The 25,428-nt window shown below is 48.1% G+C and overlaps 1 protein-coding gene across 1 annotated transcript in view; it reads left to right on the forward strand.

Annotated features, from left to right (window-relative positions):
* LOC119382922 (uncharacterized) overlaps positions 1-16,343 on the forward strand; it is a 55,838-nt gene extending 39,495 nt beyond the window's left edge. The window contains exons 2-3 of the mRNA XM_037650837.2: positions 9,447-9,734; positions 13,214-16,343. Coding sequence (XP_037506765.1) covers positions 9,447-9,734; positions 13,214-13,588 — 663 coding nt within the window. The 3' untranslated portion in view covers positions 13,589-16,343. The remainder of the gene's footprint in view (positions 1-9,446; positions 9,735-13,213) is intronic.
* Positions 16,344-25,428: the final 9,085 nt, after the last annotated feature.

Below are 25,428 nucleotides of genomic sequence, written 5' to 3' on the forward strand. Positions count from 1 at the left end.
AAATTTTGTGGCGCATACCCGTTTTATGATGGACCGTGACTACATGACACACCGTGACGACATTAGACGCCGATAAGCCGAGCCCCTAAGGCGCTTAGCACCTAAAAAGAAAAGCAGGTATAGACACATTACAAGGCTCCAGGAGTGTCTGTCTTGTTCTGCCCCGTCTTATATGCGTCCTTGATAAATCTACCAGTATATGAGTCAACCATTCTGGCAAACTATTCTGTAAGAATTCTTGTGATGCGGCAAATGTGTTTATCTGTAAGGGGTTCTCCTTGAAGGAATAGAATCCCCGTGATTAGCGCTCGTCCTTTCTCCGTATACTTGTCCGCGTTTTTATTTTCGCGCCACATCGCGATGACCCTCCGCTCGCGGGGCTAGGATAGTCGTCCGCCGGATAATCAAGCAAAGTCTTTTTCATTTACTCACTCACTTATTGTCACAGTGCATACTTGGCTCAGCTTGAGTTCCACGCGTCACAATGTTATTCAGCGCCTTTACCGTACGCCGATACCGCGTCACGATACAGGACGTCGTTGAGCACCACTTGTTTGCAAAAAAAAAAAAAAAAAAAAAAAACGACGTACGACGTCGCTGAGCACCGCTTATTTGGAAAAGAAGAAAGACAAACAAACAAATGAAACCGAAACAAAGAAATACGACACATTACTGCGCTTCGGAAAGCAGTTCAGGGTAATGCGCATCGTCGTTCGTGCGAACATACAGTCGACACGACAACAAAAGAGTCCGCACCTGCGCACGCATCCAGTCGCATTGTTTTTCTCTAAATGCACGGGCTTTGTTTTTATTTTTTCGCAAGTCATTCCTTCCCAGCGTTTCGCGTGGCACAGCAACAAACACACCGAGGGCGCAAGCTCCACGGGACGTGCCTCGTTTTGAGTCGTGACGCGCGGCTGGTCATCCGCCACGATCGTCTCTCCGTAGACTGCCACAACAAACGAGTCGGAGGCGCGGTCCGCTCAGTTAAATATATCGGCACGACCGTCGGTTTCCGTCCCTTCGGGTTGTGCTACGCGCACTCTCACGAGCATGTGCGCCGTCCTCGGCCCCCATCGACGGGACGGCCGATCGCGTTCGTGCGTCGCCCGGTCAAGGCGACGTCTAAAGCACGCGGGCGTACGCCGCGAAACGTCGCGTCCTCTACATACCGGAGTGAGCGACGGTGATTGGAGGCAGCACGCCGCTTGTCACAGACGCATCGCCGATCAGTGCAGTCCTTCTCTTTGTTCCTGGAGAAGGAGAACGCCTTGTGGGACGACGTTGATGCGTCACGTTCCAGTGTAGCGTGTAGCCTCGAATGAAAAGTGTAGCAAAGCTGCATGATGCTTAATAAATGAAAAGCGCGACCTTGGTGAAGTTCTATTCTGTAGTTCATGCTGAAAGAGTGAATTTCTTCAGACTTAAAGAAGATGCAGAAATGCGGACGTGCGTCAACGTTTGTCGTTCCTTCCTGACGTGTCGATTTTTTATTCTCAGTGAAGATAAGTGAAATATAACTTTTAAACACTTGTAATAATAGCGGCTGCTATTTTTAATGTAATAAAAATATAATAAAATATAACAAAGATATAACGAAAATATAAAAAGTTGTATGCTTTCTCACAGGCTCCTTATCTAAATAACAGGGACTCTTCGAGAAGATGTTTTAGCATCTTCTTTAGCGCCTCGATACGTAAGTTGCATTGTTGAGATGTGAAATATACGCCACCCTCATATAATCGTTTATAGACTTAACGTACTGTAGAAGCCGACGACATGCTGCAGTTGTTGCCACTATCGAAAGTCCATAATTGGTAATTCAAGCAAGAAGAAAGTAAAATAACCAAGAACGGTCAAACAGGCCAATGTCAGGATATCGTATGATGCCTTCATAAAACACCAAAGGAATCACGTAAGTAATATTGTCAGAGATATGGGTATTCATATACGCCAGTGTAAGCGCGACTAGAACAGTCAGAGCTACTCATAAAACAGTGAAATACTACAAAAAAAAAACAAACAAAGAAAGAAATATTGAACTGCGTACTTGTATTTCGGAGGCCGCAACGGCAAAAATATACAATTCTATTCAGTAAGTAGACACGGCTGGAACACAGATAATCGTGGTGAAGTAAGCAGCAGGATGCACATACATAGAAATAAACTACAGGGGCCCCTGCAGGGTGCTTTCAGTTGTTATAACACTGCACAGTACTTGCCGAGTGTTTGCAGACCGGCTCCACTGCATCGCTCGTCGGAGCGATCACGATCTCGTGTATACACGCTTGTGCCGATGCAGCCGCCTGTGGTACCAATTTTACTGCGACGAGCTTCACATCGCATTCTGCGTAGGACCGCGCAGCCGCATGATTCGTCAGCCAGCACTCAAGCGGGCGGCGGCATCGGTGTTTACAAATGAAGTGCGGTCGTTCTCGAAACTATACGACTGCCTGCTGATCTTGCCGACCTCCTGTCGAACTTCTTCTGCATTAATTCTTCGATATTACCTGTTTTATCGTTTCTTTTAACAACATACACAATCCGACGCGTACTTTTACCAGGGATAGACGCCGTTGAACGCTTTTAGAGTACGCGCTGGCGAAACGCGTTTTGTAGGCCTTTGGTGCGAATGCCGTTCTCTTGACAACACTTGTTTGCCTCTTCAATGTTTCAAGCTTAAAGCGCAGTTCGGCAATATGCTTACTTGTATGCCTACAAGAATATGTTTACAAGAATAACAAAGATGGAACTATGTGAACGTACCACTGTACACCACGACTATCACAGTCAATTGCGTAGCTTGAGCAACACTCCATGCTTTTTCCAAGCGTGTCGAAAAATTTATTGTTTCTATCATCATGCTTGCACAGTAATCCTTGAATTGATAAATGATTTTTGGGTCCTTCGCCACTATTTATTATACAGGTTGTATAATTCAATAAGGTTTGTAACACTAAAGAGGGGCGATTTAAGCTGGTTGGAAGGATTCAGTCGTAATGGTAGTCGTAATGATAGTCTGTGCTGTCCTGTCTTCTGCGTTATAGTGCGCTTAGTAGCATTACGACCGATTGTAACTCTAACTTAGAGGAATACATATACTAAAACACCTCGTACTTTGGCAAGTACATGACGTCCCGCCTCATTGGTACGTCCTGCAAAGAAAGGCGGATTGTCGTAAACTCTTTTTGGAAGCGTAACTACTTGTTCCGTATTCGGCGTCTTCGAAAATTGTCGTACCTTTAGATAGCGTACGTTCAATGTGAGTGCGGAAGAAACATACTGGAATTTGCATGTACAAAAGCGACGAGTACTCTATCGTGTAAATGTATAACCACGCCTATAACTCTCGTGTTCACTCTGTTACGTTGGAAACTACTGAGCACCTCTTGTGCTGCTGTCCGTCTTAAGCAAACGAAAGACTTCACCTCCGCACTGCTCCGCATCACTTGGATGAAAACGCTTTCACCATCGAGAAGATATTCGTGCCATGGGACTGCTCATCCTCTGAGCCGGGTGGCGCGGGGTCTCCCCTGCGTCTTCTCTGGACCCCAATAAAGTTTGCATCATCATCATCATCATGGGACTGCTCATCACAGTTCCGAAGTACAACAAAATCGCAGCTGCGATTTCTCAAGGATGCCGGACTGGTTCACCGTGTGTATTATGAAACGACGTAACTACTGTTACGTCGGCGGTAACAGTGACTTTTCTCTCCCCCAGCTCCAACTTTTCTTCCCCCTTCCCCAGTGCAGGGTAGCCTACCGGGTTCAACCCTGGTTAACCTCCCTCCCGTTCTTTTATCATTCTTCGCCTTCTCCTTCCCTCCTCTTACGTAGGGTCGCGGTAACACTGCAACCTCACCTCGCCGCCACGCTGGGGCCATTATGTGCACCACTTCTTCCATAAGTGGGCTCGCTGTACTGAAGACGCATACACTATACTGGTCACTGTACAAACACACTATGAGACAGAGTAAAATGTGACTTTCGTGGGTAAAGCAGAAACCAGTACTATATACTGTCCGGTAGCATAACCGCCTGCAAGGCTCTTATGTGGTCAGTTCGTCATACGAGGTTGCGGTAACTTTGTAACCATTACTACGCTTGGAACTCGCATTGAAGGCCATTCTGTAAACCACCGTTTCCACGAGTATACATATAAGCTCCATGGCCTTATTCCTACGGGAGAGCGTCACGACCAGACAGCGAACATGCACGGGTCGTTCTGTACATCGTCCGCATCCCGCGCGATGCATGGGCACGCGCTTCCGCGCTTCTTCGCTCGACACGCGATCGCCGCCGAAAAACCCACCCACCCACCCGCACGGAGGACGGAAGCGTGCCTAACTCGCAACAACTTGCGCCTAACCTGCTTAGCGCGCGCGCCCACTAATGGAAGCGGCGTCAATTAAGTGCCGATTGACCGTACCATACGCGGCGCGCCGGCCGCGTATCTCGGTCAGCAGCGGGCGTCGATTTTCGCGGTCTTCACCGATGCGCCGCATCAGCCAGCGAAGCCAGCGATCGTGTCTCTGCATATCTAATAACGGAGAGCAGCGACGCGCGCTGACGCTGTTGCGGGAGGCATGGCCGCGCAGCCGCGCGGGACTTCGTGACGCGATCCGAGAGAGAAGAAGAAGAAGTACAAGAAGAGTGCATACACACACACACACACACCCTCCTCTCCACTTGTGCACTTCGAATGCTGCAGTGTCGTAAGAAGCTCCCGCAGTGCACGTGCGTTGAGGGGTCAAGCAGAGGTGCAACGCGGAGGCAACCACGTCTTTCTTGCCTGCCTGTCGATATATCCATATCTACTGCTGCACATGTGCGCACATTACTGATGCGCGCGGAGAGATCCGCCGAAACGTCACTTTACGATATCTGGAAAGCAATGCGCGACTTCTGCGGAAAATATGTTACAGTTGAAGTTTCGCTAATATAAAATTATTGTAAGGCACGTCGCAGTGTTGGACAGGGATTTAATGTTGTCCACGTGGGTTTCTCTAATGCACGCCTAGGCATATGTACACGGGTACCTTTGCATCTCGCATCCATCAAAAGGCGACCGCCGAGGCTTGGAATCAAACTCGCTTCCTCGAGCTTAGCAGGGCAAACTTTAGCAGCTAAGCTAGAGCGGAGGCTGCAGTTTCAGATAATAATGGGAAGTGTGTGACGAGACGGATGGCATGATGTCTTGCCCAGTAAGGCTTGCCCTGTTTCAGGTTTTCGACGATTGGGCATAGATACAAGCAAAGTGGAAAAAGCGAGAAATATTTTTTTATTGGTGTAGATCAACAATAACAACAAGAAAACTTTAGTTAGTGAGGCTTCTAATTTTAGTTGTCATCGATTCGTTTGTATATAAGTAGCGCTCCCCGTTAGGTCATAAAGCTGAGAGGGACGAATCTTATTTATTTCCTGCTCATTTTGTATCACGTGACCCTTGTCATATAAAGCTATCGTGTGGCCCTTTTGTTTATGACGATTCCACCTACGCGAACTACGATAAGTTGTGTCAACGAAAATCTCAGCGAGAAATTGTCCTGCTGGTGTTGTTCTGCCACACAACATTACTGCGAAGCAAGAAAGCCTAGCTGTTCATGCTTTTGCCGATACTGACACGGCTGCCTGCGCTTGCCTGTATGCAAGCCATCGCGACACCCGCGACACACGCAAGAATCTAAGTTTACTGCGATGATTAATGACCCAGGGTTTCTTGTTTCGTTATGAAAAGCAATTAAATTGAAGAGGAGCACGTAATAGTCGTCCACAGCGCGTTAATAATAATAAATAAATAAAAAGACGGCGAAGCTGCAGCTGCTAGATTGTTGTGAACATGTACTACTCTCAGTCCAAAGTAACATTCGGCAGGTAGAAAAAAAAAATTCAAAGATGGGCCTGGCACTTGGCGAACGTCCAGCGACGCGGGAGGTCGCCCGACCCGCGCGCGTAGGAGTCGTGCATTGTGTTTGGCACGCTCTTTTTGCTGTGGCTGGCGTAACGCACGCACGACCGAAGCGGTAGAGCTCTTTCTTTCACAGCTCAGCTGGTTTTCCAACTTGCTCAACTTCGTAGGGGGCGCGGTCGGTCGTGGCGCAAGAGTTAAAGAGCCTCTTGTCATATTTATTACGCGCCCCTTTAGGTCACCCCCCCCCCCCCCCCCCCAATCTCAGCTGCCAGATGAAGCAACGGGTGATGTGCAGACGCGTCTGTCGTGCGTGTTGTGTCATTTCAAACAGGTTGCTCGGAGACAGAGAAATTCTCGCGCGATCCGTTCGCTTCTCCACTCTCGATCCATCTGACGGGCTACACTGGAAGCGTATAATCAATGCTATCCGACGTCCGATTGCGGTTGTAAACGATCGCGAATGGAGATCGACTTGAGCGAAGTTATACGCCTGTACATACAATCGGGGCGATTGATGGTGTACGCCTCGGACAAATAGCTACCCATCCTCGCACAATCGACTGCGTACTGACGCACGTTTGTGAATGCGGCCGTTAAACACCCAGCCGGCGATATCGCCGCAGAGCCTGCTACGGGAAGCAGCGTTTTCAAGGTTACACATGTGTCGAGGTCTTCCCCACTCCCCCCCCCCCCCCCCCCCCGGCCGACAGTATAAATTATATTGATTTCTTGATTTCTTTATCCTCTTATGCACGTTCTCGTTTGTTCCACGTGCTTCGCGTATGTAGTTACGGTAAACTAGCTTTCACTGGTTCCTCGTTATGCGCCTAAGCGCGGGCACACGACAGTATGTGGTCGCGCATTAGCGTTCACCGCGCTGCTTAATACGAACGCCGCTCCCAAATGACCGAGCGCGTAGCGTGAAGGGAAGGAGGCGCTGTGCTTTCGTGATAACGCCAGTATATCATCCGAGTCCGAAACCCCCTTCTTTCCGTGCCACAAAGTTAACCGTGGCTAAGCGCGATGCCTCGGCTTAGCATCACTCGCAAGGACGAAGAGGATAAATATTCAGCGCGAGTTGAACAAACTTGGGACGTAAGAGACGTGTTCGTCATGTTTAGCTATCTTGCGCGAGAATTACGGAACGCACTCGCTGGCACGATGCTGCTACAGCGGATCCTTGGCGTATATATAACTACTGTATGCAGATTCGCTAATTATTTGTCCAGCGTAATGAAGCTTGTGTCACGCTTACGGAGTTCACCTCGAACGCTAATTGCGATGACAAGCCGGCCTTGTTCGGGGGCTATTTGCTTTGCGGTAGTAACGATGTGCAGGGTGATAACTTGACCTCCGGAATCAGGCCAACTGTCTACGTTTGTGCGTGCACTCTAACGATTTCACTGTTGCGCCGGAGTTGTAAAAGAGCTTTCAGAAAGTCTTTTCCACGGCTTCTTTTTTCTTTTTTTTTTTTGCGGTGGTTGTTTCAGTATTTCTCGGTGTCAGGGTCGACGACGGCGTCAGCGCAGAAAAATAGCCCGATTGTGTAGCATTGACGGTGTTTTCCCGAATGATGTAATGTCCGATACGAACCAAAGAATCTGCACAAAAGAAGGAAGTCATCTTCGTATATATATATTGAATAATGACGGAGATATATGCAACAAGGACAAAAAGGCTGAAGAATTAATGGGTAAACGCCAAGACGAAGTGAAAGAGGCTAATAGGAAATAGTAACAGGAAATAGTAAACAGTTAAAGGACGAAAGTGATTATTTCGGGTTTCAGGCAAGGAATGTTGATGGTCCACAGCGTATGCGAGGCAGAATCGATTTGCGTCGAGGTTATTATATGCGCATGGTTTAGGCCAGCGCGACTCGTACATAGCTTTCATTTAACTTACTCTCGAGGCCGTATAGACTGACAGAGAGTGGTGTAAACAAGAAAAAAAAAGTGTAAACATGGCTAACAACGTAGCGCATGGCCACAGATGGCAGACTTGGAAGTGTCATGCAAGACTGGTGACGCCGACAACGAAGGCGGGAAGGCGGTTAGAGTCTCGATTTGTTTTAGCTTTTAGATTTGTTTTTTTTTTAAAGCAACGAAGTACACATGGCCCTGACACTGTGGTATGCGGCCAATTCCTTTCATTCGATGATCAGTGCGAAAGGACAATTGACTAGGAAGTGAGAGAAAGAAGAAGCGTTCGTTTTTCTATGTTCGTAGTGCCTCAAGAGGCATTAAAACGTGCAAGTGATTCTACGCCAGCGCCAAGGCCTAAGGTTGCTAGCACAATCCCCCCTCCTTTCCTCCCTCATTGTCGCGATGTAGTCAGCCATGTTAAGTTGCACTCTCACGGACAAATAAAACGCGAACAAGAAACTACAGGGTAGAACAGCTACCGCAGTCGATAACTGGAAGCATTACCTGGCACTGCTATATATACGGTTGACAAAGATGTTTTATGTCTTACAATAAGCATGCAACCCGATATCATGCTGACGTTACTGGTACTACAGCTAAATCATAAGCGAAAGAACGCGTTTAGTTTGCCCTGACTTGTTCTTACTTCAATTATCAATGAGTGTACATCGCGCATGTGCCTTTCAAGACGTCCTCGGTGAAAAGATGTTGATGTGCGTGCGTGTCCGTGTATAGCAGCAGAAGGGGAATGGTAGGAGGGAGCGTAGGTGTTTTCCATCAGTGAATGAATCTTGTGGTGTCGTGGCTTATGCATCTAAACAACAGTTGCGTGGAATTACCTACCATTGCACATTGCCATTCTGAATAAATTTGTTTTATTTCTGTGTAAATATTTATAATGTACTACTTTAAAGTTTATTCACATGTTGTTCGGTGTATATTTTTCCTGTTGTGATCATTTGTTAACGATTTGCATGCCAATTGTACAAGCTTATTCATATTATTTATTTATTCTTCAATTTAAAATTTGTGTGACTTCTGAGCAAGACTTCGTTTTACTTCTTTTCCTTGTATACTGTGATTGTTAGTGCCTTTAATTTATGTTTTCTTAGTCAAAATTTTATCACTCCTCTAATTTTCACTTGCTCATTGTATTTTGTATAATCTTGCGCAGACATCAAGAATTCAAGCAATTAAGGCATTGCTCAAATTCCTAAGGACAACAGACTTACACGAGCGGCTGTAGACTCTTAATGATGCCGCATACCGCATAAGACTTCCGCTCTGCGCTGTGAAGTTATGTGTGTGCGTGTGTGTTCCCCTCGCTTTCTCTCTTTCCTCACTCTTCTTTCAATCTCACCCATCCCTTCCCCCTGTACAGGGTAGCACACCGGTTATGCCAAACTGGTTAACATCCCTGTCTTTCCTCTCTCCCGTTTTCCTTCCTTGCGTTAGACTGTGTGAACAAATATCTAATTGCTTCATTGTCCGTTTCTTTTGTAATACCCCTTCAGGGGCTATTATGAAATGAAATGATTAAATAAAATGTCACCGCGCACACGCAAAAGACACAGGCATGACCGCCGACTTTACCGTCTTCTCCCGCTCCAGGTGGCCCTCGCGACCTGCCTGGCGTCCGCTACGTTAGCGGCCGAGTCGGCCCCACTGCCGCCACCGCCTCCGCCGCCGGTGAGGCGGCCGAGCCCGTATTCGGCGTTCCGCAGTATCCGGCCTCCCGCGTGGTTCCGCGTGGAGCCCGCGCCCAGCCGCCGGGCCGAGAGCTTCGTCGAGGTGCCGAACCTGGAGTCTCCCGGCGGGGACTTCGTGGGACATCCTCTGGACTATGGCAGCAGCCTCAACTTCGGCGGCCCGCTTGCAACCACCGTGGGTAAAGTGAAGGTAGGCGAAAGACACCCTGTCATTCACTCTTGCGTGTGAAGAGCCTACACACTGAACACTGAGTCATTGTGGCTACAGCGCGACAGACACAGACGAACGACAAAGAAATGGACGCAAGGCGGCGCTGACTATCAATTGCCACTGTAGCCATAACGAAACTATACCGACACGCCTAGTGTTCCATCTTAATGCACACTGAACATTGAGAAGTGAGGTGCCTGCGAGTATTTTTTGTGAGGCTCGTTGTTGAAACATAGCTACCACAATTGATCTCCTATATAGAAGGACAGGCAAGAGATGAGAGATGTTAGACGCTGTATATACTTTGCATCCCATACATACGGCACATGGATGATCTTAATGACTGATTGATAATAACTAAGCATCGTATAGACCTAATCAAAGTGGACATGGTGTAGGAATATGGCGTCGCAATTCTTCAGCTTCCATCAATACCATCATCACTGCCTCTCCTCCTCTCAAATGAGTATCGAAAAAAAATATATTGTTGGACGAATTATGATCTCTAAGCTTCTCTGCCGAACCGGCGGGCACCAGACGATAAGGCTAAACCAGAGAAATAATCGAACATGAGAAGAAGGGATAGTTCAGCAAGAAATAGAGAAAAAAATAAGCAAACATCGTACTGACCCTTTGCTTGCTTCACGGATACACAGAATAATCGAAGCAAAAGCGGTGCAAGAGACGAGCCGCGTTTTCTCGAGAAAGAGAGTCAATACTGGACAGGCTCGGCGATCTTTCACAGGTGTCACACGAGGAAAGATATGAATTCACCTTACATGGGCATGTGTCTGCAAGAAAAACCTACACTAGTTCCGAACACCTAGACACTTTACTGGTTTTGATAGCACTATCTTCCTTCTAGATTATTTTTATATATATCTCTCTCTCTCTCTTTATTGACATGATGTAAGGAGATATTGGTGCACAAATAAGGCGCCGGTATGTAAATACCCAAGATAAGGGGAAGCTTTAGGGGTTTTCCCTTTGTATTTAGGTGCTTTCCTCAGGTGAGTGCCAACTTTCTCTTGCATGGAACCTCCTCCGCCATACGCATATCCGTAGAACTCATTTGCCTGCTACAAGTGCGTATGACAAATGTGGGCAGTCACGACATTCTTAGGCCACCTTTGGCCCTTGCGCCAATAAACACCACCATCTTCATCAGAGGTGTGCAATCTCTTTGTTGTTTAGAAAAAAGAAAAGGAGAACGCTTTAGCGCGCTATGTGCTCTACAATAGAAAACCTAGATGCATCTGTCCTTCGATAAAAAGCTCACTTGGCGGCTAGCAGCAAGGCATAATACAATTACTGCTGGAATTTTACGTTCCGAAACCACGACATGACTGTGAGGGACTCCGCAGTAGAGGGCTCCGGAAATTTCGATTACCTGGGGTTCTTTAAAGTGCACCTGAATCTAAGTACTCGAGCCTCTAGCATTTCCACTCCATCGAAATGCGGCCGCCACTGCCGGGATTCGATCCTGCGACCTCTGGATCAGCAGTTGAGCCCATAACCACTAGACCACCACGGCGGGTAGCAGTGAGACAGTATACACCACACACTGAATGAACAATGGGCTGATACCGTCGGCGCTATATTGGAAGCTGGTACCGCCACTTCGCTACACAATATTGAGATTCATGATAGCTGTTTTCCACACACTTAAGTGCTCACTTCGGTGCAGTAAACACCACGACCGTGAGTGTTTTAGCGCAATTTTCTCATTGATAATAACACACTCGAAAGCGCGCAGGACGTCGCTTCGGCGAATAACTCTAAACGGTCGTAATGATATTGTTGCTGGAGATTTAAACAATGGCGCTTCTGGAGCGCACGTTCCGGGAGATAATTGCGCACTATCAATCACGGTCTTGTTTTTTTTTTTTTTGCTTCTGCATGCCCCTCGCAGTCGTGTGCCATACCGGAACCCTTTGCTCGCGTGGTGCACGTTGCACAAGGTTCGTAGCACTTAGCGCCACCGCGACTCACGCACGTAGTCAGCCGCACCTGTTTCCTGGTCGCCCGGCTTTCCCCATTGACAGGCAGGCGATCGCATGATGCCGAACCTATCATTAATGCGAGCTGTGAGAGCTGTGATATCGAGCCGGCCTTGTAACGTGCCCGATTCGTTATTGTTCCCGGCGGTATTTACGTCGATTTGTCTTACTACCCTTACAGCGGCGATGACATAATTGGTCACGCGGCCGGTCCTCTTACGGCCACTGTATCCATCATTTGTTCACATAAATGATTGCCATAATTAAGGGTTATTGGGGGTCCCCGTCAAATTTGTCGGTTAGTGATCGATTAATGACGTGGTTGATTGGTCACCGATTTCCTCGGTGATTGGTAACACGCTCGAGCAAGGCATCCCGAGGCACTTAAAACATCGTCGTAACCAATCACAGCGCGGAATTGAGGAAAACAACGATGTTAAGCGCTGTAATACCTTAGAGAAGACGGCATCTGAGGTCGTTGTATTTGAGTCACCTTCACATGTGGACCCTCCGTGTGTCGCGCTGCTAAGCTCGAGGGCACGGGTTCGATTACCAGCCCCGGTAGCCGCACTTTGATGGGGGTGAAAGCAAAGAGTACCCGTGTGCCTAAATGTATGCGCAGGTTAAACAACCACAAGTGGTCGCAATTAATGCGGACCACCCCACTACGGCATGCACGTTAAACCCCAGCAATAACTTTCACATGTGAATGCCGAAGAGTAATTGTTTTCACACACGCTACGACTATAAGGATATACAGTCGGAGCAAGCCCTTGTAGTAAAAAAAAAAGGGGGGGGGGGCACAATTGAATACTGTTTCAATATCGCAGGCAGTTAAAACTATCATCATCATCATCATCATCATCATCATCATCATCATCATCATAATCATCCTGACTACGACCACAGCAGGGCAAAGGTCTCTCCTATGTTACGCCAATCAACCCGGTCCTGTTCTTGCTACGGTCGCGTTATCCCCTAAAACTTCTTCATCTCATCTGCCCACCTAACTTTTGGCCTCCCCTTCACGCGCTTGCCTTCTCTTGGAATCGAGTGTGTTACTCTCAATGACCAGCGGTTATCTTGCCTGCGCGCTGCATGCCCTGCCATGCCCGTGCCCATTTCTTCTTCTTGATTTCGACTAAGAAGACCTTAACACCCGCTTGTTCCCTGACCCACTCTGCTCTCTTCTTGTCCCTTAGGCTCCCACCTATCATTTTCCTTTCCATTCCATGGAAAGGAATAATTTTATTTAGGACCTTCGGGGTGGCCCATTTAAAAATACAGTAGTTGAAATATTACCGTTATCATTCACTTTCTCTACCAGACGAAAGAAAAACGAACACAGAGAAAAAAACAAGACATGCTGGTGAAATTAACACGACAGTAGTATTAATAAAGCTGAGAAAACTCTGGGACCTTCGAGGACAGCGTATAACAACTCGCGAAAATTTGCAGGTGCTGGACTACGCGAGACGAGTGAACGCCGAGGGCGGCAGCAGCAGCCGCTACGGCAAGCCGCTCATCAAGCCGTACGAGAGCATCTACGAGAGCAAGTCGCGGGGCGCCCAGAAATACGCGAGCGCCGCAAAGAAGCAAAAGCAGCTGCCGCCGAGGCCCACTTCGCGGTCGCATGGCGAGAGCAGTGAGAACGAGATCGAAGGCTCGTCGGTAGGCGGCGGTGTCAAGGACGAAACGTTGCCGCCGATGCAGCCTTCTTCCCTCGAGGACGACCAGCTGCCGCCCTTTGACTTCGCGACCTCCCGGAGCGGAGAGGAGTCCAGAGAGTCGCCTTTTCCTGAGGCCGGCGAGATGGCGGGCTTCTTTTTCTGATGACCGTAACGGTTGTCCTGCAGAGGAGGCCTTCTGGGCTTCCGTACACTTGTTGATGTTTTCGCTCGTGTTAAAAAACAGAAAGTGAAAGCGAAAGGTGACTGGGTCCTTGTGTCGCGACGACAAAGCACTCTCTGTGACAAGGCTGAAGCGCTAGGCTTATTGAGCGAGTTTTCTTTGACGTTCTAAGCTTCCGTGCAGCGAGTTGAACAGTCACCTACTCTTCGGCGTATGAACGTTGCAAGGCGATTAAGGTACATGGGCTAATTTGGGCATGGTCTCTTGAGAACCATAAGGCCTAGAAGCTGGAAACTGTTTCACGGTTCTGGTGGCTTGACAGTTCGTGAGCTAGAACGATGGATGGATGGATGCCGCGAGGCAGGCAACCAGCGATGCCGAATGCGTTCACATCGGCGCTTAGCGATTGAACCATCGGCATAAATGTGTGGTATAATTGTCCTTCCGTCACGCGGGTGGCCTGACTCGAAGCCGTGGTGCGAAATGGAAAGCTACGGTGATGAAGACACCAGAGGCAGAACTACGACATAGAATGTGTTGTGCGGCTTATAAGTATATATGCCCGATGGGATTCTAAACCGTTAGCGAAGACGCGTGAATGCATTAGGATGAGTAGCAGTCTAGTTTACTATGTTTTGGAATGTAGTATATAACACTACTCGTTTTGTAGCCGCGTAGCAGTAAGTAGCGTTGACGAAATGTTTTCCGTAAGTGGCGGCTAATAATCCAGAAGTAGCTCAGGCTTAGGTGAAGAACGTTACGTTCGATAGATTGGATGTATAAGAAGTTGTTCTGAGAACACAATTAAGAACGACCAAATGAAAGTGTCTTCATGACGCCTGCTGGTTTCGCTGAGTTCAGAACCGGTGCCTTCACCTTTCTTTGTTAGTTGCGAAGCCTTGGTCTCCTCGCTTACGATTGAGGACGCATTACTTATGATCGCACGTGCGTATAGTACGCGTGTGGGCGGGCGCGTACGTGCCAAAATGATGTAGCAACAACCGTAGCGGATTACCTTCGCGCGATGCACGGCGTACCGTGTAGCAACCGAGCGCCTTGACGCCTTAGCGCTTGAATAGGCGTCTAGATTTGTTTGCTAGTAAAAACAAGAATAAAAGAGGGGGTGAAGGGAAGAATACTCACGCTTCAATTTGTAGGCTGCGAACGAGACTCGTTGCTTCTTTCACAGGACGTGGACGCGAATCCCAATGACCGGCCGCCAGAACGGCGTTTACGCCCTACCTCCGCGATTAACATGCGAAAGACATTGAGGACGATGGAGACAGAATACGCGAATCCGCGGCATACCTTGGGCACCCCGGGAGCATCTCTTAAGACGCGCCGATCTGTCATACGGCGAGCAACAGAGGTCACGCAAGTGTATAGAAAAGTTGCGACTCCGGCTAATCGTTCGCGTGGTATACTGTCGCCAGTTGCAATGATTCTGCGATCCACCCAGACGTTATAGGATTGGCGTGAAGTTTACCTTGATGCGCAAGGACGCGACAGAAATTATCGATGGCATGTCTTACTGCAATCCTAATCGGTTTACTGAGGTACCATGACTACGCCATTGTGGACTACTACTGCGGCAGGTCTCTCTCTCTCTCTCTTTTTCTTTACAGAGACGTGCGGCAGCGAATAAAGGATATGTATATTGCGTGACTGGAAAACAAGCAAAACAGCGTCGACCTTGCATATCTTTCCTCTTTGTGCAAGTTGTGTTTTCTAACGCGGATGATGGCCGTGAGGCGTGCAGTATCGACAAATGTACAACAAGCGTGAGTTTCAAGTCTCTACACGCATTCCTGTTAACTTCTTTATAGCTCTTTTAACGTAACACATGAATCGAAAGCGCTGAAGCATAAAAGAGACTTCTCAATAAAAATTTTTTAGAAATGGTATACATTACGTTTTCCTTCATCGGTGAAAGAAACTAGGGTACTCATGACTCAAGTGATCATTAAACATCTTGCTGCTTTGTGAAGCCAGTGCGCTCCGGTGCAGTATGTACAGATCCCGATTAAGGAATCACTTTTGGTTTACCCCTAATATAACTGTGTGTCTTTCATGCACGATACCTTATGCCGCAAAGGTGCCTATCGTTATGATGTAGGGTAATATATCGCAAAGTGTTAAAACGCTATCATCCTGTACGTCTAAAAAAAGCACGAGTCGCAGGCTCGGTTTGCGTATGTCTATTAAGGTACTCGAGTTTTTCTCTGTTCACTCCTAATACAAGCAAAACACATTGAAGAGACTTTTCCTGCGTGATTCTGGACGTTTCAGGATTTACGGAGTTCGTGTTGACCCAGATATTTTGGCGTGGAATAAAGTCGGGCCGCGATATTGTGTAGAGGCTTCCGTCTTGTCTTCCTACAAGTAGACCCAAGCTTGAAGCAACTTGAAGTTGTCTGTGCATCTATTGTATATACGTTACCATCATATTTTTATGTGTTCTATCTGTTCCTTGTGATGTACGTCAGCAGTTCCAATTGGAAACATCCTTACTGACACGGACGTTAAGTGACACGAAAGCTGTTTTTATGTTTACGCGCTTGCTGTACGCTGTTGAAGAACCCACGTAAATTTTATCAGGGTCATTCGCAGCGCTGTTTGTTGTGTAGTGAGACATTATATACCGCATTTTGGCTTACATTCTAAGAAAAGTGTGAGCCCTGTGCGTGATACTGCTGTATGGCTGACCATATAAATGAAATAAAATTTTGTTTTTCCCAAGAAATGTCGTTGTCTTCTGGAGTCTCTCGACTGAGGCACTTTTGCACTTCGGCGCACATGCAAGGGCTGCCTAACGTCACGAGATAACAGCTTTCAGATGCATTCATTCTAAATTTGTGCCGGTACAAAGTGTCAAGACTGCAACTCTTCCCCCTACGTTTAGTTTGTAAATGTTCATGTAAACAACTGAATTAGAGATTATTTTTGGTTGCCGAAAAACTTGCACCGCTAACTACATGCGTTGATCAATCATTCCTTGATCCATTATATTGCGTCTCTCATAGCCTGAGTTTGATGTGGAAAGAGCAGCGATGGTCCGCAGCTTGCAAAAAGGTTGTCATAGGCACCACGACGTTTGAAGTCGTAATTTTTCCTGAAGAGCCCGCGGCGACGAGGAGAAGCGTACAACGAATATTGATGGTCTTCATGCGAGACACCAGGCTGTTCAACACGTAGTGACAGACACCTACAGTTCAGAAGATGATCAGGCAGAACAATTGTCTGCATGCAGGCCAGGCTAACCCCGCCTGCTGCAACATCACAGCCACCACCACCACCACCACCACCACCACCACCACCATCACCGCTATGGGACGTTAAGCCCTACAAACCATCCAGTTGATCCACGATATTCTTTGATCATACACTGTCAAAGGTAACGAGCTCGGCAACTCTTCGTGGTGCTGGCGTTTTTTGGTTGCAGACACCACCAGGACGAAGCCGAGAGCTCCTACTAACTCGCCGAAGCCAGCAGCAGCAGCAGCAGCAGCAGCAGCAGCAGCAGCAGCAGCAGCAGCAGCAGCAGCAGCAGCAGCAGCAGCAGCAGCAGCAACGACAAAAATGCGGGAAGTTTGCACTAAGTTGCGCAAACTTGGCACAGCGAAGCACGCTGATAGGTCGTCGTGCTGCAGCACGGGAATCACAAAGCCGGCGGCGATTGCATGGATCCGGCGTGCTTTGCCGGCGGTGGTGTTCAAAGCAAGAAGCGGCAGCCAAGAGACGGCGACGGGCGGATCCGGAATACGCGCAAAGCTTGCCACTCCCAATGTGTTGAAATCGCTGTCCCTGTGCCTCGGTGTAAGAAACTGTGGCGGTTGCTATGGCGACGGCTCGGCGGCGGCTGCTCCTCGGCGCGGCGGCGGCGGCTTGGCTATATTTAGCACAGGCACGGCTCAGTAGGGGTTTCTTGTTAACGGACGTCTTGCTGCCAGCTTTAACAACTTCGCTGTTAAAAATCGAGCCTGTTCCACTCCGTGAAAACCGTTGGAGAGCGAAGCTGTTTCCCCATTCGTCAGGCATACATTCGTCAGGATTACATTTTGCTCCCACATTTCGGCAAAGTTTTCGCTAAGGCTTTCTTTGTTGTTTCTTTGTTCTTCATTTTAAGACATATGGATCCCGCGCGACGATATGCTCATTCACGGCCGCGCTTGCACGCTACGGTAGCGTTTAAGTGCGGCCGCGACTCATTCCACCCACCCACTCGTCCAAAAACGTTCTCCGAGTAATGGGTTCGATACTGCTGCCGGAAAGTGAGTAGTGGATTGGATACTGCTGCCCCATCTGGTCCCGTTACCTGCGTGACGCCGACTACAACTACAAGTACTACTACGACGACGACGACGTCACAAGGTAAACTAACAGCTTCGCTTTAAAGAAATCAGTCGTGCAAACGCGTATGCTACCGCGGTTACCGATAAGGCAGCTGCAATCCACCATTCGCCAAGGCCAAAGGTCGCCGACTGCCGACTTGCGGCAGCGCGACGCGTGCATTGAATGGGCAGAAGGTATAGTATGGCTTTCAGCGAATGCATCTTTCTGTCCACGGTCACTGCGTCGTGCTACCTTCTGAGCGCGCGTGGCGTATACCTGCCTATCACGATCGCTGGCCCCTCTGCATCATCCCGGGTCGTTCCGCGTTAGGTCATTGCCGCCGAGCCAGTGGCGGAATGATTAGCCCAATCTTCAGCGTACAGTCGGGTTTGCACACGCTGTGTTAGAAACACAGGTGTCAGTAGCTTCCTTTTTATCAGCAAATGGGAACATGAGTAAGCTTACGTGAGTGTAGCAGTCACCTGCAGTCATGCTCAAAGAAACCATTCATTCAGGAAAAAAAAAAAGAAAATAAGTAAGGGGCCGAATCCACAAAACTTCTATTTCGTAAGGGCCTTTTCTCTATTGGTCAGTCGGCATCAGTAATAGCACGTCCTGCATCCCGAGTAGCTTAAATATTCTCTTACGAAAATTTCTAGCCTAAGTCATTTTTGTGAATACGGACCAAGGTTACTGCGAGAAGAAAGCGACGTGGAGTAGGTGTCATTATTGCACCTACTCCTATTTACTATTGCACGATTCTCAATTCACTATTGCACGTACTCCTATTGACTATTGCACAATTCTGAATTCTCAGCAACGCTGCACCCCTTTATGACCAGCCGCTTTCTGAACAATCAATTTTGGATTGCCAGAACGTTCTATAGCGTCTAACCAGAAAGCGACGAAGGCGCTGCTGACGTTGCTCTGCTCAACCGACCTCGCTAAACGATTATGAGGCTCCCGTGCTTGAGTGTGTGTGAGTTTCTTTTTTCTTAATTTTTTTCTATTTTTCCTTCCTTACCTTTTTATCCCCCTTACCCCTTTCCCAGTGCAGGGTAGCAAACCGAAAACCTCTGATTAACCCCCCTGCCTTTCACTTAACCTTTCTCTCTCTCTCACACACACTATTGCACATACTCATTGTCACTATTGCACAATTTGGTCTCCATGTTCGCCACGTTAAACACAAGGGTATAAATACTACAGCTCACACTCGCAACAAGTCGCGACTACGCTATATCAGCTCGCCAGCAGTATACGTGTACGTCGTAAGTATGCCGCACTCACGAATAGATAAACGCACAAAAAGGTCTTCACACACGAAAAGGGAAATTCGGGTTACAGATGCACAAACAAAAGGGATAGAAAAGAGCGGAGAGAGAGTGCGTGAGTGGAGATAGAAAGTAATAAGCGCGCTTTTGTAGGCAGTGGCATGTACGTTGGTAAACGTCTCTGTCTTCTAGTAAAGAGTTTCCTTTTCTCATTTGTAGAAGTGGTCCTACAGGTAGAACTGTCTCTATAGAGCCTGACCAGGCCCCGTGGAACCGCCATAGCCAGTCGAGTGTTGGAAGAGGGGCTCCAGCCAGAGCAACCAGCTTTACTTTAATAAGGTTGTTTCTCTCTCTCTATCTCTCTATAGAGCCCATTCATATGCCCACCCTTCCTCATGCCTCGGAAGAAACAATATTAAATATCGTATCTGATTTTGTAAGCCAGTATTCACGAACTTCCACGTGCGATGTGCACAAAGCGCTTTAGAAATGATCCGTGCGATTTGAAACTTGGAGATCAACATTCTTGTTGAACAACCATGCTTTGACAATCATGTGCTTGACGTCACAGAACGTCGAAGGTCGTGGGATCGAATCCCGGCAGCGGCGGCCGCATTTCGACGGAGGCAAAATGCTAGAGGACCGTGTGCGTAGATTTAGGTGCACGTTAAAGAACCCCAGGGGGTAAAAATTTCCGGAGCCCTTCACTACAGCGCCTCTCACAATCATATCGTGGTTTTGGGACGTAAAACCCCAACAATTGTTATTATTACGTCACAGACGGTCAGTCAGCCCATGGCCGAAATTACAGCAGCGCTTTCGTTGCTTTATGAAACTTGGATGTGCGGTCCCATGAATCCAAAAATCTCGTCGACGGTGAAGCCCCCTCACCCCCTCCCCCCAAAAAAAAGGCCGACATTTGAATTTGAATGAGCTGATGTTCTAAGCGCCGTTCTCCAAATATGCACTTAATGCTCTAACTTCCGTGTGCTTTGCAAATCATAGAGTTGTTGATTAAGTACGAATATCGGTACGAGTTTATTAGGAGCTGGCTTGCGAGGTTCTTAAGTTGGGGCGAAGTCCCGCGCCGTAACCTGCATCCATCCTAGCATGGCTCAACGCACGCTCGCGCGAAAGAGAAGTCTTCTTCCTCTTGTTTTTCGAGCGCCTTGATGATGATATTAACGCATACAAAACCACATATAGTATAGCCAACTGTAGCATGCGGCGCTCGCTCCACTCCGGCGCGTGCTCTAGTTTGTTAGGAGACCGCTAGAGGGCCGCAACTGCGCGCTTCCTCTGTCTTTCGACAGTCGTCAGTCAGTACGCTTCGATACTAATAACATGAACGAAGAAGACAAGGCGGCGGAGCGGAGGGCTCGCAAGGCAACAGCAGCGTGGGCTCACCGCCAAGACCCTGCGGTGAGAGCTCGCGAGGCCACAGAGAAACGTCAGCGTCGTGCGGAGCCCGAGATACAAGCCCGCGAAGCCAAAGCAGCGCGGAAGCGGCGGCAAGAGAACCTCGAAGAGGTACGGGCACGGGATGCAGCGGCCAAGCGCCGAAAGCAGTCGCTACCTGAAGTTGGTGGCGCCGACGCGCGCTTCAAGCGCGATTTCCTCGACCACACGTTCGGCCACAGCTGCAAGGTCTGCCACCGCTTGTGGTTCGACGACAACCTGACCACAATCGCTACTATAACAACGTGTCACGTCTTTATATGACAGTAGAGGAACGGAGCATTGATAGTTTACCCGATTATCTCCGAGCAAGTTCCTCTAACATCATTCAATGAGTGTATAATTGTAAACTGTGTATATAGTTCATCAAAATTGTAAACTAATCAAACATTGCGTATATACGTATATATAACAACGTGTGTCACGTCTTCATATGATGGTAGAGGACTTGTACAGAAGATTCACGGGTCTTCCCGATCTTCTCCGAGCCAGCTCCTCAATCATCTTTCACTTCGTGGATATGGCGTGATTTTATGGGAAGGAAGTAGCGTGCACATGTGACTGTCTTGAGACGAACTTGCCCAAGTGTAATCAGGCCACACAAAAAACGCGATACCTTATTACAACTTCGCTTATAGTTGGACTGCCATATTAGATACATTTTGTTACCTGTTCTCGCTTGCCTTCGTTGTGCGTCGTCGAATCGCTGGCGACTCCTGGTCACACCACGAACGTATCAACGCCAGTGAGATAAGTTAAACGCAGCTTCTTGAAGCTCATCGGGAAGTCTACCTGTGGCCCGATGTAACCATCACGTGCGCTGGCGACCCCGTTTTCTCTTAGCTCCCAGATTGGCTACATAGGTCCTCCCTATCAGCCGTAATAACTCTCAATGTCGCTACATTTTCCCTTACCGTGTCGTCGAATAGCTTGCAGGAGTAATCTATCTCTAGCGGTCGCCTATACAAATTACCTTATCACGTTCGCTCTGTCTTTGTCAGCCATAGTATACGCTGATCGCACCGGCTCTCATCCCATCACGGAAGTTAAGCGGCATTGATTTGCGAGACTCCTAGAGAAGGTGGCAAATCGCCTGGGAACACCAAGCGGCTGCCAGCTTCTATCGTGTCGCGTGTCAGCATTCAGCGATACGCTTTCACTGCCCGCCTGTACAGAGGGTTCTCTAGGCCAGCTCTCTGTCAGTCACATTACGCATCTCCGCTTAACCATATTATCGCGGGAAATAGGCCGCCTGGCAAAAGACCGGGAGAGAGGGAGCGAAAGGAAAGCAAAAAAGAAAAATCAGAACCGAGCTCAGCGGTTCCTCCAGCTTTGAACTCGTTCACCGCGACGAGTGCAGGCTGCCAACGCGGAAATTACAAGGATGCTCGCTTACACGCATACTTGTCATAGGTCGGCCAACTCACTCATGTGTCGACTCACTCAGACTCAGATCGAGCCTTGACTCTGAGTCTTAGTGAGTCCGGTTGAGTATAGTTTTGATGAGTTTGAGTCGGAGTTAATCCGGTTGAGAAACATTTTAGTGAGTCTGAGCCCGAGTGAGTCCGGTTGAGGAAAATTTTGGTAAGTCTAGCCCTAAGCGCAAAATTTATTCTTTTTAGTGAATCTGAGTGAGCTTCACTTTTTTTTTTGACGACCTATGATACTTGCTGCTAAAACAATGACGTCATTTTCTTAAAAGTAACTTCACGAAAAAACTCTTACACTCCAATTGTTTGTAACAGAAGCTTTCAGCCAACGCCGATGATCGACATACTGTAGCAAGGTCCACAAGTGGGCCACATTGTACGGTTCCGTTTCAGATTGAAGCAGCGCGAACAGAGACGAAGTTGTGACAAAGTTGTGCCCTTTTAACTTCGTCTCTGTTGTTGCCGCAGCTTCAATCTAAAATCGACGTACTATCGAAGAACACGTTGGCCAAAGAGCAGAAATGCTCTCTCACAAAGAAGTTCGGCAGATCCCACGCGTTGTGGGAATCGGTTTCATGCGAAGCAGTCAGCGAGTACTTCTATGCTGTACTTTATGGCTTTGAGCCAAGCGTTACGAGGAGGTTCGACGTGCTTTTGTAAGTGTAGTAGCAGAGTGCACATCGTGGGCTTGCCAGGCACGTCGACAACACTGGTGTTTAAAGGGTAAATTATGGTGCGGCGTAACGTCAGCCCTCACGTTAGAGTACATACGTCAGTATTATCGAACATAAGTGCACTTTATGGTGCAATCATGTGAATATCACACGTAACTTTCGTTAATGTATTCCACCGGGGCGAGCAGCGCTTCAGTATATTAAACTGCTATAAAAGCGGAGCCAACACTGGAACCACAGACGTTAATCTGATATGACGCCTGTATCGTAGGAGTACAATGTGTAGTGTTTATTGCTTTCTTGTAAAATTATATAGCCAGCACCGCAAACACAACTGACGTTGCACCGACATTATGCCTGCATAGGCTGTTTGTTCAAACGACTTTATAGATCTGGCGTGGCTTTGTGGTTGAATACATGATTTCCACGCTTAATGCTTGGGTTCGATTCCAGCTGGGATCCCAATTCTTATTCTTTCCATTCGTCGGGTCAAAGCTGCCGATGTCGGTTTTTCTTAACGCTCTCTCATTTAAATTACCAATGTCCGTTCTCGCCGCATCCTGCGTTGATATAAACTTTTAATGACCTGTGGCGGATACCCGTACATTGCGGCCCGTGGTAATCGGGTATACGCCACAAGTGTCTGGAGGAAATGGTTTGACGACGTACGCGACAGGATTTTGAAGTTATTCATGTCATGACCCGACAGTCATATTCTTCGAATCCTCTTACCCTCCCATGGCAATTTTTGTCTACACCAACTTAAGACGGCGATCATGAGAGCACCCAGACGTGTAGGCGGCTAGATAGATAGATAGATACGTAGATAGAAACGCTCAAAGTGCCAAAGGTTCGCTAAGAAATGCTTCGCATTTAAAAACTGTGTGAATACGGCCTCGAAGTAACAGCTACCTTCTCTATCCTATCTACTATTCCCCCTTTCCCCCACCCCACGTATAGGGTAACCAACCGAACCAAAACTTGGTTAACCTCCATGCCTTTCCTCTTCGTTTTCTCTCTCTCTCTCTCTATGTAATATATACACCGACAAATACTGCAACTGGGTGAATTTATGCCTTTGCTTTTCTCAACTCTACGGTATCATATGAGTGTACGTTTCGGCGAAGCATCGTTTGCATCACGTGCTCGGTGATGCAGAACCCAAGACGTCCGGCACGCGCTTCATTATCCTATACAGCGGCACTACGTTTTCCCGCTAAGTAAACAAGCAACACCGTTCAAAGCCAAGTGGCTCGCAACATGACCGCAGCTGCTATTAATGAGCAAACTGCTTTGAACTCTGCACCAAAGGGAAGCCTCTCTTTCTTCTCCGGTGCCGCACTTAGCAGAGAGGGAGAAAGGAAAGATGACGAGAAGGAAGCTTTGTTGCTGAATGCGATGGCACGGCCGTTGAAAAACGCACCGGGGCTCACTGGCTGTTCGAGTAAGCTGGCTCGGCTCGTCTGTATATACTCGCTAAGAGCGTCTAATTTGCGCGCTTCCAATTGGGACTGCTTATTTTCAGCGCCGAGGAGGCCCTGAACGCATACAACACCCTCCCCACCTTCTCACACACCATTTCTCACTTCTAACAATGGGGGGGGGGGGGGGGGCTTGCTATGGAGGCCTCCTCGTTGGCCGCTATTATCGCCTGCCGCGGCGGCGCCGAGGATAACCCTCGGATTGTCCTTGCAACAAGGGCACGATGACTTCCTTCCTCAGGAACGTGAAGTCGAGACCCGCGTACACCGAGCGGTGCCAAGTTGGCGCCGTTCGAGGCGAAAGAGCCCTGTGACCAGTGCCCTGCTGTACCTTTTCTTTGTTCAACCCCTTTGGTTACTCGATGCACCACGTTATCCTTTCAGCGACGCAGGTGGCTCGAGTATAAGTTAAGGCTCATACAAACCTCCACGAAGGCGTTGTCTCTATAAATGCGTGCAGTATTACGGGAGCTACAGCTGGTTTAACAATACAAGACGAGCGTGGAGACCGATTGAAGCAGTACGGCTGTGTGGCAAGCATTGTCTTTGTGTAGAGCACACAACAAGAAGCACACGGTATATTGCAAACATCCTCACACGTGCACACGAGGGATTAGGAAGATTCCGAATCGGGACACCTAAGTTATTGGGAACACTATCAGCTAGGCGTACAAAAGAGCTCAAATATACAGCGCAAAAGAACCAACGTAGACGTACAAGGTATTTTAGATGTCTGCGTACACAAAATCGCTTGCGGATGCTACGTCTGAAGCTCGCTATTGTTCAGACGTATAAGGACCCTTCCGAAGGTGACAATCATGACGCTTTTAATGTTCGAAAGAAGAAGACATGAGACGTTTTGAAATTTGAACTGTAAGTGTGTTGGGTTTCGCTGTTCTGGAAGGAAGGAAGGAAGGAAGGAAGGAAGGAAGGAAGGAAGGAAGGAAGGAAGGAAGGAAGGAAGGAAGGAAGGAAGGAAGGAAGGAAGGAAGGAACGAAGGAAAACAGAAAAGGGGAAGGCAGGGAGGTTAGCCAGAAACACTTTCGCTTGGCTACCCTACACTGGAGAATTGTACTACAAATACTGGTGTTGTCTATACAGACCTTGCTATAGAGTTTTATGTCACACTCGCGTAATTACATAAGAGCTATTGAGGTCTTTAAGTGTCGGTG

This window comes from Rhipicephalus sanguineus, chromosome 2 (assembly GCF_013339695.2).
Source record: "Rhipicephalus sanguineus isolate Rsan-2018 chromosome 2, BIME_Rsan_1.4, whole genome shotgun sequence".
NCBI classification, from domain to species: Eukaryota; Metazoa; Arthropoda; class Arachnida; order Ixodida; family Ixodidae; genus Rhipicephalus; species Rhipicephalus sanguineus.